Source organism: Peromyscus maniculatus, chromosome 8, assembly GCF_049852395.1.
Source record: "Peromyscus maniculatus bairdii isolate BWxNUB_F1_BW_parent chromosome 8, HU_Pman_BW_mat_3.1, whole genome shotgun sequence".
Taxonomy (NCBI): domain Eukaryota; kingdom Metazoa; phylum Chordata; class Mammalia; order Rodentia; family Cricetidae; genus Peromyscus; species Peromyscus maniculatus.
The window spans coordinates 65409223-65425221 of record NC_134859.1 but is presented as its reverse complement, the minus strand read 5'-3'; the positions used below and the strand labels follow the sequence as shown (position 1 = coordinate 65425221).

At 39.4% G+C, this 15999-nt stretch overlaps 1 protein-coding gene across 4 annotated transcripts in view; it reads right to left on the bottom strand.

Moving 5' to 3' along the window:
• The window catches only part of Nf1 (neurofibromin 1), a 254271-nt gene that overhangs the window by 131514 nt on the left and 106758 nt on the right, over positions 1 to 15999 (bottom strand). For 3 of the 4 annotated variants that reach the window (XM_076577606.1, XM_076577604.1, XM_076577605.1), the window contains exons 16-27: positions 14902 to 15025; positions 12320 to 12481; positions 10190 to 10439; positions 9622 to 9695; positions 9324 to 9407; positions 6976 to 7416; positions 6454 to 6593; positions 6060 to 6182; positions 5365 to 5448; positions 4494 to 4610; positions 3547 to 3728; positions 2625 to 2836 (exon numbers count right to left, since the gene is read on the bottom strand). In XM_076577606.1, the coding sequence (XP_076433721.1) occupies positions 2625 to 2836; positions 3547 to 3728; positions 4494 to 4610; positions 5365 to 5448; positions 6060 to 6182; positions 6454 to 6593; positions 6976 to 7416; positions 9324 to 9407; positions 9622 to 9695; positions 10190 to 10439; positions 12320 to 12481; positions 14902 to 15025 (1993 nt within the window). The remainder of the gene's footprint in view (positions 1 to 2624; positions 2837 to 3546; positions 3729 to 4493; positions 4611 to 5364; positions 5449 to 6059; positions 6183 to 6453; positions 6594 to 6975; positions 7417 to 9323; positions 9408 to 9621; positions 9696 to 10189; positions 10440 to 12319; positions 12482 to 14901; positions 15026 to 15999) is intronic. The other variant, XM_076577603.1, reaches the window with a different exon arrangement.

Genomic DNA, 15999 nt, shown 5'->3' with positions numbered 1-15999 from the left:
GCATGCAGGCATATATGCAGACAGAACACTGTATATGTAATAAATAAGTTTTTTTAAAAACTTATTTTTTAATTACTAAAAAAAATTCAGAATATTTATGATACATAGGAAGATGTGTGACATAATTTTAGGCTTGAAAAAGATAATTTAGGAGTGTTGTTAATCAATGGATATAAATTGTAATTCTAAGTAAGCCAGATGTGAAGCTGCATGCCTGAGTGAATTTCAGGCCAGCCAGAGCCACAAGGTGAGGCCTCTTTCATCTTTAAAAAAAAAAAATCTGATAAGAGGCTAGAGCCCATGTTACGATAGAGCTCATGTCTTACTAAAATCCAACTGAATCAAATCAAAACAACCAGAGAAGCACCTCAGAAAGCAGCGGCGGCGGTGGCGGCGGTGGCAAGGATGCCTTAGGGCAGAAACGGTTAGCACATCTGAGGAACAGAAGTGCTGAGAGTGCAGAGGGACAACCTTAGATGGAGGCCGAGATAAGGCCGGCCCAGATTAGGTACAGGATTAGAAGGCAGAGAAGAGAATTTGAGTTTTATTTCCGGGGATAAGAAACATGATCATGGGGCTGGAGAGATGGCTCAGAGGTTAAGAGCACTGACTGTTCTTCCAGAGGTCCTGAGTTCAATTCCCAGCACCCACATGGTGGCTCACAACCATCTGTAATGAGATCTGGTGCCCTCTTCTGTGTCTGTAATAAGCAAATAAGTAAATCTTTAAAAAAAAAAATTGCTGGGCAGTGGTGGCGCACGCCTTTAATCCCAGCACTTGAGAGGCAGAGGCAGGGGGATCTCTGTGAGTTCGAGGCCAGCCTGGGCTACCAAGTGGGTTCCAGGAAAGGCGCAAAGCTACACAGAAAAACCCTGTCTCGAAAAGCCACACACACACACACACACACACACACACACACACACACACACACACAAAAAAAAAAAAAAAGAATGTGAATAAAGTACATCATACGATAAATAAAAAAAAAAACATGATCATTAAGCCTCTGTTTTCAATGTTAGGTGTTTTTAAATGTGTATTTTAATTTATGTGTACATGGGTACATGTGTGCGAGAGTGTCCATGGAGGCCAGAAAGGGATATCAGATCTCTTGGAGCTAGTCGGCATGTGTTTATTAGCTGTCCAATGGATGCTGGGACCTGAACTCCAGTTCCTTCACAGAGCAGCAAGCACTCTTAGCCACCAAAACACCTCTCCAGGCCCTCCTATGGGTAGGGTTTCTTGGGTTGTGTTGTTAATTTTATGGGAGTGGTTGTTTTGCCTAATGAGGCCAGAAGAGGGCACCCAATCTCCTGGGACTGGAGTTGCAAGTTGTGAGCTGGGAATCCAGCCCAGGTCTTTTAGAAACACAGCCAATGTTCTTAACTGCTGAGCCATCTTTCCAGTTTCTCACCCTCCCATCACAGCTTTTAAGCAAAAACTAAGAATACCTTAGTAATTACAAGTTACTCTTACTAAAGTCATTTTTTTGTAAAATAAAACACATGGCTTTAAATAAAGAGAGGGCCTCCAGCTGGCCTGAAACCTGCCATGTGGACCACAGATCTTCCTGCCTTTGCCTCCCCAATGCTGAGAGTAAAGGATAGGCAACAACACAGGGATCCACATGACTTTTTAAAACGGAAATGAACAAAAATTTTCTCAAAGTTTAGCATGTAGTATTAAAAATGTTGTAGTTTTATGGGTGGAGGGTGCAGCTCAGTAAGAAAGCACTTGCCTAACATGTATGAGGCCCTGGCATCAATCCCCAGAACACAAAATAAATTTAGAAGGCCAAATAGCCAGATATGTCTACAGTATTTTATCGATCCATTTAGTTTTGAGACAGGGTCTTAAGGAGCCCAAGCTGGCCTTGAACTTGTTATGTAGGCAAAGATGATCTTTGATTCTTGATTGTCTTGCCTCCACTTTCCAAGTGTAAGGGTTACAAATGTCTGCCACCACACCAGCACAACTTCAAATGCAAATTTCAAATGCAAGAGAGTATGTAATACTTCAAGTAAAAACAAAATTATATAAGGCAGAGACAGTAAACAGCATAAATCACAGATTATAAGATTTAGCATTACTAACAACTAAAGTTAGATTTACTAATTACTTTATTATGTAAAGATATGAGATCACATCAGTGGTTTTATATTTTCATTAATATTAGTGAGTAAATGGTCATTTTCATTGGGGTGGAAAGAAAGAAAATACTAGTTGGGGCTAGATGTACCAATCATTTCTCTATAGATGAAAACAAAATACATAGAAAAAAAAAGTTTAATGGCTCAGGTTGGTCCACTTTAATTTTTTGAGACAGTCTTATAATGTTCAAGCTGGCCTCAAACTCACTATTTACCCAAGGAGGACCTTGAACTTCTGACCCTCTTGCTCCCACCATCCAAGTGCTGAGATTAAAGGCATGCACAACCATGATTTTCTGTGGTGCTAGGGAAAGCATTCTACTAACTGAGCTACATTCTCAGCTCTACATTGCATACTTTTTCTAGTTCTTACATTTTTATCCATTCACCTAATAAACGTTTATGAACAAACTTATTTTGAAACACTGGCTATATGCCAGGCATTCTACTTTCCTACTTTCTCAATAAACTTACCCACTGAGAACAAGGGACCACATTGGCAAGAGCCATAGCAATAGGGAGCTCTCCTTGGTCCCCCATCATTGTGACCAGCTCCACAAGTCTCTCAAACCGATCTGCCAACACTGTTTCTGCAAGTGTGTCGAACTCTGTGCCTTGTTGAAGGATTTTTGTCAGAACTTCCATAAATGTAGCTCTTGTCTGGAGATCCTTGTGATAACCTAAGCCTGACATGGACAGACAGATACAAATTTACTACCACAGCCTGACTTAAGCAATTTTTGTTTTACATGTCGTGTCAACTCTAGGTTTTAATTTTTTATTTTATGTGTATAAGTGTTTAGGTTTTTGTTTGTTTGTTTGTTTGTTTGTTTGTTTTGGTTTTTCGAGACAGGGTTTCTCTGTGTAGTGTTGGCGCCTATCCTGGAATTCACTCTGTAGCCCAGGCTGGCCTTGAACTCACAGAGATCCGCCTGCCTCTGCCTCCCGAGTGCTGGGATTAAAGGCGTGCGCCACCACACCCGGCCGTGTATAAGTGTTTTTGCATGCATGTATGTCTGGGCACTACATGTGTGCCTGGTTACCACAGAGGCAAGGGGGCACTATCATATTCCCTAGGTGATTGTGAGCCACCACGTAGGTGATGGAAACTAAACCCAGGTCCTCTGGAAGAACAGCCAATGCTCTTAACCACTAAGCCATCTCTCCAGCCCAGCTCTCTAGGGTTTTGTATTTCTTTTTTGTTTTTATTTGTTTGTTTGTTTGTTTGTTTGTTTAGAGACAGGGTCACTGTGTAACTTTCACTGGCCTGGAACAACCTGTATAGACCAGGCAAGCCTTAAACTCACAAACAACCTGTTTGCTCCTGGTTGATGGGATTAAGGGCATGCACCACCATGCTGGGACAGTTTTATGTGTAGCTTTCATTTGATCTCACCTATGGAGTGCATGAGTCCACTGTCCACATTAGCATTGAGTAAGTTGGACATTGCAAGCACTGTACAGTGCCTCAAGGATGCCAGCCTTCGAGACATGCCACGTTTCCTGCCACCAGTCTGTGCGTTTTCATCTTCAACTTCACTACAGTCATTCAGAAGGTTCATAAACAGGGTGAAGTACCTGGGAAATACAAAGACTGACCTTTACACAGTGAAGGCCACACCAACCAGAAAGCTAAACATGCATTCTGAGTGATCATATATGACACTATGCATGGCCATGAATATATACTTTTCTAATCTTGGAGTAAGAAGTCAATGTAGTTCATTATTAAATTGCTGTGAGAATTATTTTATCCTGACAAAGTACAGTATTGATTTCAAGACACAGGCACAGAAGATGTGCAAGGTTTCTTGGCAAATGTGTCATTTTTAATATTTAGCATACAATATTCATGGTCCAAATAGTTTAGACATTGTCTTGTTTGTCTTGGGGGGGGCTGTTTGTTTTTGTTTGTTTGGTTTTGAGACAGGGTTTCTCTTTGTAGTCCTGGCTGTCTTAGAACTCGCTTTGTAGACCACACTGGCCTTGAACTCAGAGATCTGCCTGCCTCTGCCTCCTGAATGCTGGGATTAAAGGTGTGTGCCACCATACCTGGCTTAGACATTGTCATTTTAAATGACTTAATGACACAATCTAGATTTATTACAAGAAATTCAATGATCACATTATTTTCTTAAAAAAAAAAAATTATCTTCTAATCTTGGCCCCATCATTGCACAAGTAGATATGGTATGTTTTATAAGAACAGCCAATGGCCACAATACAAAAGTAATTAGGTCTTCTTTTAAATACAATAATTAGCAACTTAGTTACATTTCTTTGTTTGGGAGGGAAGAAGCTATATTTGCTTTTTTGCTTTGATTTTTGGTGGTTGAAATTTACTTAAGAAATAGCTGTGATTTGGCCTCCATCAGTTCCACCCCATCTCCTTCTTCGGGCTGTAGTGGAAGACCGGCAAGGAGTGAAACTACTGCTTCCATGCTTGCTTGGTCCAAATCCCTAAAGAAAAGTAATGTAGAAACCATGAGCCTTCCAGACACCAACTCTAAGGCTCTCCATTTTATTGATAAACTATAAGCACAACCTAAGCATCAGTAAATATACCATGCCTAGAACACACACAAAGACTGCAAACTTTTAGCCATGTAACTTCTAACATAATATCTATGTCAAATTAAAAGTATGGGGCTGAGGATGCAGTCCAATTTAGCATTTACATGTCTTAGGTTCAAGCTCCAACATCACAGTATAAAAATGAAAATATTCAATTAATCAAGGAACCAAATAAAGAGTATATACTATCAAAGTTATACCTGGCCAGAGAAAAAGATGAAGTTGTCATACTGTTCATAGTTATCATTTCTGATATGCACCAATCATTTGTCATTAAAGCAAATCTAAGCAATTATGCCTTAGAAAGACTCAGCATAATTATAGTCCTCAATCAATACCTTTATCTAATCATAAAGTAATACGATCTAATGCTTTATGCATCTTCTTTCTCAATAACTGTTGACCATTCTTCCTAAGCCAACACCACTTCCCTAGTCCTCTCTCACATTTGTTTCAACTAAGTCTTTCCCTTGAAATTAAAAAAAAAAAAGAAAGAACTTTATATATTTCAAATATGAAAGCTTACCACCAACAAAACAAGTTAAATACAGTGTGTTATAAATACTTAACAGCCATACCTGTAGTGGTTTTCATGAGTAAGGTAAAACATGACAGTTCTTAAAGGTCTCTCTGTCTTTACCTTGTAAGACACTTTACATCATCATCTGCTGCTTGGTTTGACGTTCCCATAACCCAGTCTGTTAGGTATTCTACCATCTTATTCCTGCAGAATGATGAAAAGGAAAAGAATAAACAAATTTTTAATACACACACACACACACACACACACACACACACACACACAGTTTGATAATTTAGACGAGGGTTTTATTGCATAGTTGTATAGCCCAGACTGGCCTTAGCCTTCTGACTGTTGGGACTGCAGGTGTATGCCAATACACCAAAAGAGCCAACAGTCAATGAATTCAGTATGACTTTATAGAAGAAACACTGCTATCAGATGTAATGAAATAAAAGTCAGAAGGGCACAAAAAGATACAACTTGGATGCTGGTCCTTTGCACTGGCACTTTCCTATATTGCCAATGTGGAAACAGAATTAAACTTTTAGTGCCACAAGTTAGTTTAAGAAAGGGGCGGGGGGGGGGGAGGGGGGGGGGAGAGAGAGAGAGAGAGAGAGAACCCCCCCCAAAAAAAACACCCAGATTCCCAGAGGAACAGAGCTTTGAGAAACTTGGGAAGATATTCAGAAAAAGAAAACAAATATGCACATATGCACAACACTTCTTCACCCACCTCCCCTTCCCCATATAACCAAGCTTTTCTACACAGCACTTCACATAAAAGACCCTATTTTGCTCTTCTGAGAACTCACCTAAATTTCATCTCCTGACAAAATGAGAGGTCATCTCTTCTTGCCATCATTACTTCAACTAACTGACACAGTTTCGTTTTTATTTGAATTGCATGGACCATATTCCCAAGCACACGAACATATCTAATTAAGCACAGAATAAAAAATGATCAGATATGGACAAAAATTAAGGTATTCTAAATTCTTTAATCTTCAAGTAAATTTAACTTTAAACATGATTAATATTTAAATTTTGTTTCAGTAGGAACATACAATTTCTGATTATCTTGTTGTCATAGTCTACACTAGTCTGTAATAAAGAATGACAAAATAGTTCATCATTCCCATTACCAGTGCATAAGAGGTCTTAGCTCTTCAACTATGTCTCTGCTATGTTTCAGTAGCAAATGCTTACCTGACCAGGTTTAACATCATTGCTTCAATGCTAGCTTGTCCCAGGTGCTCAGAGCTGCCTTCGGTATGATTATCCAGCAGGTTCTTCATTATGGCTATGGTTTGCTCTACAAACTGAGTATTGCTATCAGTTAATAATACCTACACAAAAACAAAATACATTAGTGGTGTTATATCAATGCACAGAAAACAGATCACAGGACAATGAAACTGACATAACTATCACATTCATGCACACCATAGGCAAATACACAAACACACTGATATATACACAGGTACTAATACCTATATCCAACATTTGTTAACTCCAGTAACACCCACAGGCCTGAGTGCTTTAGAAGCAGGCTAATCCCTAGATTACATGATTCTTTTTTTTCTGTAATTATGACAATTTTTAAAAATTGTAAGTGGACTATCATTGTTGGTACCTAATTTAAATAATTGGAAAGAAAGTCTTCATTTATTTCAAACACATGGTTGTACTCATAGGGAAGGGTAAAAAACAAAGCGGAGAAGACTTCACCTGTCCTTGAGAGTCAAAAAACTTGCTGATAGTATTCTTCAGTTTGTTAAACAACATTGGGTACAGAGCAGGACTCAGCTCCAGCCCCACCAGGTCTTTAACATTGGTCCGTATCTGAAGGCCCACTTTCTCATGGTTACACACCATCAAGGACAGAAGCCGGTCCATAAATCTGCTGACAGGGGTATCAACATTCCCTTCTGAAGACATCACGGAAATCATAGACCCTTTGCGCTCACTGACAGGGCCCATAGGTGGGCTGTAGGTCGCCAAGCCAGAGCTGCTTCTCTGTTGCAGGCACACCCCACCAAGGGCACAAAGGAAGCCGGTCATGTTGATCCACTCCTGCAGGGAGTCTGTGTCAGACAGGTCTATGGATCCACCTCCACTGACGTGGGACATCCGCCTCTTAACAATGGTCTTATGAAGGCTTTCTGCAGCCTAAACACATTTTTGTGAAAAGCACGAATTCAACATAGATTAGATAAAATTTTACAAATTACTCTTTCCCATTTCTTCCAGTAGGAAAAGTACATCTTACATTTTAAAAAACAAAGCTTGAAATTATCATATTCATTATAATTTTTTAATTTTAGTTTTATTTTATGTATATAAATGTTTTGCCTGCATGTATATCTATGTACCATGTGCATGCCTGGTGCCCAAAAAGGACAGAGAAGGATGCTGGATCTCTGGAAATGGTATTACAAGCCATTCTGAGCCATCATGCAAGTGCTGGGAATGGAACCCAGGTCCTCTAGAAGAAGAACCAGCGCTCTTATTCACTGAGCAATCTCTCCAGGCCCTACCATATGTTATTAGGAGCTATTTAATATATCTTTGTCACAGCTTGACTAATAGAATCAACCTGAAGTGTCAAATTTCTTTTAAAAAACCTCTGATATACGTGGATGAATCTTAAAACAAGAGGAAACACTGTTAGTCACAAAGGCCCACATAATCAAAGATCCCCTTTGCATGAAATGCTGTGAAAAAGCAATTTCCTTTTTTTAAATGTAGAAATAAAACATAGATTAGCAGCTCCTCCTCAAGGCTGGAGGTGTGGACATAGAAAGGTAGGAAAAATGGCAAGTCAGAGCTAGAAATAGCTAAAGGGCACAGGTTTGGAGGAGAGAGTCTTCTTTGAGAGGATAAAAATGCCTTCAATTGACTGTGTTGACTGACAGTCACACGACTCTGTGACTAAACTAATCACTGGACTGGACACTTGATGAGAGAGGCTATGAATTTACGGTATATGAATTATATGCCAATTGACACCGCTAACCTGCCACTCCCACCCTAGACTTTCCTGGTCTAAACAGTTTTTCTTTTTCTCTTTTTCTTTTTTTCTTGGTTTTTTCAGACAGGGTTTCTCTGTGTATCCCTGACTGTCCTGGAACTCTCTCTGTAAACCAGACTGGTCTTGAACACAGAGATCTGACTAGCTCTGCCTCCTGAGTGCTGAGATTAAAGATGTGTGTCACCACCACCCAGCCTAAACAGTTTCTCTCAAAGACCTAATAACAAGAGACTATGGATGATACAGATCAATTATACACAAATACCAATTAATTGTTAATTGCTAGAGTAACAGATAACTGGTGATAGTTGAGGATTGAAATAATACACTTGATAATAATAGTTAAATGAAATGCCCAAAGTTTAAAATTGCATTTAACTTTAATATGGGTTCTAATTGTCTGCCCACTAGATCCTTTTTAGAGTATCTAACAATACAGCGTCATGAGCCAGGCAGGGTGTAACCAGACAGGGTGGCACATATCTGGAAACCCAACATGTGGGAAGCTAAGGCAAGAGGGTCACCGCAAACTCAAGGACAGCCTGTTCTACAAACTGAGCTCAAGAGCAGCAAGAAGAAATGACCAGACCTTGTCTCAAAACAAACAACATGCGATTGTTAGAGTTTTATTTTTCTCTATCTACAGCTGTTACATCTTTTCTAAAAGTTCTTTGAAATACTTGAAAGAAATACAAGAAAGAGTAAATGAATGGTCCCCAGCTAAGTGATTTCTAGCAGGCGTTTAGTACTTCTGTGGTGATGTAACATTTTACATCTCTACTGTCCAACATAGCAAATAGATGCTCAACTTTGGCTATTGTAAAACTGAGAAAATAAGTTAATTTATTTAACTTAAACAAGTTAAAACTTACATTCTAACAGATACATGTGGCTAACAGCTACAAGATTAGGCTGTACAGACTTAGATGAACCACAAGTAGTCTTAAAACAATTCTATATAGTATACTGCTCTGAGTAGCTCACAAAGATTACTTAAGTGGAGCAAGAAATCAATTAATACACAAAATTCACTGCACAAACTCACCTGGCCATCTTCCATTTTGGTTTTTGGGTAGTTAAGGATTAGTTTTGTAGCCTGTTCCCATTTTGCATGTGTGTCTTCCCAAGCCTAAAATGAAGTTAATTATCATTAAGAAGCAAGTTTAGGGGTGAACTCAAAATCAACATGGAACTACCAGGTTTTGAGTAGAATATCCTACTGGCAAAATGCACAAAGCTCAGATATGCTTCTGAAGTTGCTGCTTATCACATAGCTAAGAGGAGGCTTCTAACATGAGGGTAGGGACCTGGGATGGGTGCTGCTGCTGCTGCCGAGGCCATACCTCAGTGTTTCCTGCAGTGGGGTGCTCAATACGCCTTAGCAGGGCCATCACTCTCTTCTGAAGCGCTGCTCTTCCTAAGCAAAAACAACAGCAAACCCAGTGAGTGCTTAGAGCCAAGGAACGGGCTGAGCCCCACACGGAGCACAGTGAAAGAATAGAAGAAATGACTCGGATGACCAAGCTCAACACACACTCTCACCAGCCTCCACAAGAGTACTCATTTCCAAGTCCATGAAGACTAGAACAAAAACAGCCATCTCCACACCTATGTTCTCCAATCTCCTCATTTACAATTCAAGCAGAGTAATTTCTATAGTCTACAACTAAAAGCAATTTACAGTGCCAGCTATTAACAAAAGTGTGCATCAAAAACATTCAGTAAAAATTCTATTTCAAATGTCACTTAATTTCATCCTACCTTGTTCAGAAAAGGATTTCAAGAAAGCGATATGAATTAGCCCTGGAAACTTTCAAACTGTTGTCTTAAATACACTCCACTGTAAAAATAATTAGATGTCAGTCAAAGTAACTGAGTTAAAAAGAAAGAAAAAAAATGACCCACATTTACCTGTTGACATCATATTGCTGACAGAGGCAAATTCCATGAATGTGTTATAGTTGGGCAAGAAGTTGTGTACTGACACTTCATCCACCCCACACCGGATATCTGCTTCCTCGCAGAGGTGGCGGAAACAGGACATAGCAACCAGAACAGCTTCCGTGTCAGGACTCCACAGAAACATGTACAAGGCCACTTCCAGCTTGGTTTGGGCTTGTCGGCATATGGGTGGGGTTCCGCTGCACCCTGCTGTGCTCTCCTGGGAGGCAGGGGGATAGATCTACAACTTAGGTGACTTTACTTGCAAACTCAACAATATACCATCTATCACTGTACACAAGACTAAAATGAATTCTCCTTTTTAAACATAAGATCTTTTCCTGGTGTACCTTACTCTAAATGAGATAACATGAACCACTATAAAGCAAAATGGTATTGTGTTTCAATTCAAATCTGTATTATCTTAGATTCCAGAAATGTAAATAAAATCTATAACAAATATTCAAGTGAGACACTAAAACACAGAGTCTACTGCAGCAAAACTTTAATGCACTTAGGAGTCAACCATGAAATGACAAAGGAAGAGGAAGCAACAGGAAGCACTACTTCTTAGAGGGAAAGAATAAACACATGGTAGTACTGACTGAAACAATGGCCCACAAACTAAACACCGCAGCACAAGATATACTGATCTGATCTGACGTTCCCCAACCATTAACTGCAGAAATACATTACAGAGCAAATACAAAGTACGCAGGCAAAGCACACGCCGGCTGCTACAGGGCTTAGTGTGCTTTCCCGCTCAATCAGCTACAGTAAAACTTAAGGACAAAAAGGCTATGTCTGAAAAACAAATTCTTCCATAGTGATTTGGTAACTGCTCATATTACAATTTATATTTGAAGGACATTCACATATAGAAATAAACGTCCTGCTGGGGATAGTGCTAATACCTATAATCTCAGCACTGTGTGAAAGGGGCAGGAGGATCAAGGCTGCCTGGTCTATATGAGACCCAGTCTAAAAACTTCAAACATGTCAAGCATGACTGACTGCACATGCCTATAATCACAGCACCTACAAGGCTGAAGCAGGAGGATTACAGTGAATTCAAGGCTAGCCAGGGCTATAAAGCAAGACTGTATGAACATATAAACACATGTATATATACATAAAAAAAGCAAAAATAAAAGCAAAGAGAGAAAGAAATAAACACTTATTTATAATACTTAGCAAAATAGATATTTTGTTTTAATTTCAGGTTCAATTTCCATTTGAACCTCCTTTAGTTTAACTTCTGCCTATGAATACAGACTTTCTGACAGGGTTCATGTCAGAATGATTATAGCTATCAGCCACAGTGTCAAATAATCAAGTGCTATTGACATCTCACCTAGTATAATCCTCTCAACAACTATGGAGCAAGATTATACCCTTTTGATTTATTTTTAATTAGCTATTATTATTAATCACTTTTATTTGATTTTTTTTAGAACACAGTATATAGACCAAGCCAGCTTCAAACTTGTTTCCTCTGAGAGAAAAGAATAAGGCCAATAGTTAAGGGCACTAAGTGCACGCATGCCTGCCCTTCCAGAAGACCTGGGTTCACTTCTCGGCACTCATAAGGCAGCTCACAACCATCTGAGACTCCAGTTCCATGGGATCAGAAGCCCTCTTCTGGCCTCTATAGACTCTAGGTACACATGAGGGCACAAATATACAGGTAGGTAAAACACTCAAACACATTTTAAAAAGCAAAATTTAAAAGGCCAGGGGTGGTGGTATGGGCAGATCTCTCAATTTGAGACCAGCCTGGTGTACACAGGAAGTTCCAGAATAGTCAGGGCTACATAGTGATACCCTGTCTTTAAAAAACAAACAAAATAAAAGACCAACTTGTGATCCTCCTGCCTCAGCCCCTGGAACACTGGGATTATGGGTGTGTTTCACCATGTCCTGGTATTTCCATTTTAAATCTGAGAAACTGAGCACAGAGTTGTGAAGAATTTGCCCAGGGTTCCACAGTGAGCAGCAATAAAACTAACATTCAAAATTATTTAATTGAAATTTACCAAAGTCCACTCAGAAAACTAGTGCAGAAACGATGGTACAGGAGTTACAAAGGAAGTTACCTACCATGGAGGAATTCCCTTTTCCTTTCCGCAGAGATGCTCCAAGAGCACAGGTCCGTAGTAACTCATCATGATCCACTGACATCTGAGTGCTATTCCCACCGGCAGGAATATCACATCCTACTCCACAAAGGAAGAGAAAGTGACAGGAACTTCGGTCCGCCTGCTAGAAAAAAGAAGGGAGTCCCACTGAAGCACTGATGTCCGCAGAAGAGGACTCAGTGTGGACTGACCTTCTGCTTAAGGCAGCCCCAGAAAGCTTCTTCTCAACCCCAATGCTTCACCTTGAAGTAAGGAAAGTTTGCTCAATGTCTTTCTTTCAAATGCCTCTCAGTTGTCTACTCTCCAACATTGCTGCTTAGTGAAATAAAGTCTATTGCAAGAAAACTATAATACTATATGAGTTATAGATAACAATTTTGCCTCGTCAAGATAATTATTGTTTAAGTAAAGCATTGATTTGACTAGCCATAGCACTTGACCCCTTCCTTCTCCCTTTCTCTGCAACCAGTAGTGGGATTACATGGTAATCCTATGTTCAATTTTTTTGTTAAGTATTTTGTATTTTTGTGTGTGTATATATGCGAGAGTGTATACATATACATGTAATGGGTGTCAGGTGACCTTCTCTATCACTTTCCATCTATTCCTTTTAGGCAAGTTCTGTCCCTGAAATTGGGGGTTATTTCTCACCGAGGTTGAAAGCCAGCAAGCCCAAGGATCCTCGAGATCAAGATCCTCAAGGTGCTAAGGTTATATCATGCATGGATACCTACATGGCGTGTTACTTGGGTGTGGAGATCTGATCTTGGTTCTTAGGACTGCTCTTAACTGCTGAACTGTTTCTCAAGCCCTCAACAGAGAACTTCTGACTCACTACTAGATTACCAACACTGACTGCTAGACATTAAACCGAAGCTAGCATACAAAATTCTTTGTTTTTCTTTCTTTGTGTGTGTGTGAGGGTATTTTGCCTGCATTTTTGTTTATATGCCATGCGTCTGGAGAGGCAGGTTGTCACACACTGTGGAACTGGAGTTACAGACAGTTGTGAGTTGTCATATGGATGCTGAAAATCGAACCTGGGTCCTCTAGAAGAGCAGCCAGTGCTTTTAACCACTGAGCAATCTCTCCAGCCCCCACATAAAATTCTTAAGTTTAATATCTTATCTTTGGGATAAACTTAAGTTTACTATGTTAATACAACAAGATATGCCAGATACAAATAACTACCCCTCTCCATCAGCACACCTCTACAAAATTTTATCAAAATGCTTGGTAAGGTTTCTCATAGCTATGATTTTAGGCCTGGATAAAAATTCACTAAATCAAGTATTCTTTAAACTATGTCATAATAGAAAGACTTTGTTTGTTTGTTTGTTTTGTTTTGTTTTTCAAGACAGGGTTTCTCTGTGTAGTTTTGGTGCCTGTCCCAGATCTCGCTCTGTAGACAAGGTTGGATCACAGAGATCTGCCTAGCTCTGCCTTCTAAGTGCTAGGATTAAAGGCGTGTGCCACCACCACCCAGCGTAGAAAAAAATTTAAATTGATTATAAAAATTGTATGTTTAAAGAAATGTAAGGTTCTTTCCTATTCCCCAGAACTCCATCGTGTCTCAAAAGTTCAGAATCTAAACATTTTATTCCAATTAAAAGAAGATTCCTGATCTTTTCAAGATGAAATCATCTATTGACTCTATAGTACTAGAGTTCTGTACCATTAAGCTACATCTCCTGGCCTTGTTTGCAACAAGATCTCAATATATAGTTCAGGCTGGCCTAGAATCCACTCTGCAGTTCAGGCTGGCCTTAAACTCATGCAGGCCACAACAGTACTGGAATTATAGGCACGTGCCACCATACCCAGCTAAAAGACAAACCTTTAGGAGGGGCATACTAATTAAACCTTTGCCCTTTAGCTCTTCGAAAGCCAAGTAATATGGTATGTATGGACTTAAGAATAAAGAGAAATCAGATTCTTTGAGCCTTCTATGATTATAGTAGCCTTCCAGTCTTCATAGGCCTGACCCAGAGTCCTACTTAAGTCAACCAGAATCCACTAACATTCAGATGGTCAGGTCAACGCCCAGAATCTTTAAACATACTTACGTTTCTCTTAAGGACTTCACTGAGAGAGAAGCTGAAGAGGGATATAATCTAGCTGATAAACACTTCTTATTTGGTCCTGTGCTGGTTAGCTTTTTGTCACCTTGGCCCAAGCTAGAGTGATCTTAGAAGAGGGAATCGTAATTAAGAAGATTCCTCCATTAGGCTGGCCTGTGGCCATGTCTATGGGGCATTTTCTTGATTAATGACTGATATATGAGGTTCTAGCTCACCATAGGCAGTTGCTACCCAGTGATCCTGGGTTGTATAATGAGCAAGCCACAGACAGCAAGCCAACAAGCAGCATTCCTCCATAGTTCATGCCTGGGCTTCCCCCAGTGATGGACTGTCATCAAGACATATAAAGCCAAATCCCCCAACACAATTTTTGGTCATGATGTTTATCATAGCAACGAAAGCAAACTAACACATCTCTTTACTATTCAAATATTTCCAATATAAGAGATGTCAGGGTGCTTACCTTATTTTTAAGAAGAAATTTATTCCTGCAGATCAGAATTTCCCGTAACCACTTGAGAATTTCTGTGCTACTAAGCATTTGATGGCTAGTTAATTTCTTGCAGATGTAAAAAAGCATTTGTGAACTGCAATAACATAAAGTTCATTGTTAGAGAATCATCAAGAACCTAATATAGACATAATCATACATAGAATGGCATTATTTCATAATATAAGTTTCTACAGAGGCTTAGTCTCCCTTATTCATGGGTTGTATCCAAATGTTAACAACAACAAATTAAAAAGTAATCCATCCTTGCAGTGAGGGGGTAAGAAGAAATCATAAGTTCACATACACAGCAAAGACTGCAAAGAAATAGAGTAGTTGAGATCCAGCCATCCCATCAACTTTTATAAAGGAAGTTTCAGTGGAACACAGCCACACTCCTTCGTTCCCATGCAGTCTATAACTGTTTCCTTGCTCCAACAGTAAAAGTGCAGAGTTACAGCAGATGGATGAGCCAAGATCTGGCCTATTCCCACCCTTTAGAGAACTTGTTCTCTATGCTCTACTAAAATTGTACTGTCTAATAGTTTAGCTACTAGCCACCCACATGACTACTTGAGCACTTTAAATGAAGCTTGTCCAAATTAAGATGGGCTTTGTGAAACACACTACAGATTTTGAAGACTTAATGAAAACAAAAATATAAAATGTCACATTGACAATTCAAATTAATTATATGTTGAAATATTATATACATCAAGTTAAATAAAATGCATTTATTTAAGTTTTTCTTTTATAATGTGTTAAATTAAAAGTTAATTACATGTGGCTCCAATGATTATTTTATTAGAGTTTAGGTTTTAACTCCACTTCCAAGTAACTTAGCACATCCAAGTCTATAACAAGATGGCAAAACCTGAAATTTAGAACACACCTTTAGACCCAGCACTCTAGAGGCAGAGGCGGGTGGATCTCTATGACTTGAAGGCCAACCTGGTCAAAATAGAGAGTTCCAGGCTAGTCAAGGTTACAGATCCTACCTCGAAACAACAAACACAATTGTAACTGTATGGAAGTACATGATACAGGATAATACATGACATAGCAGAACTT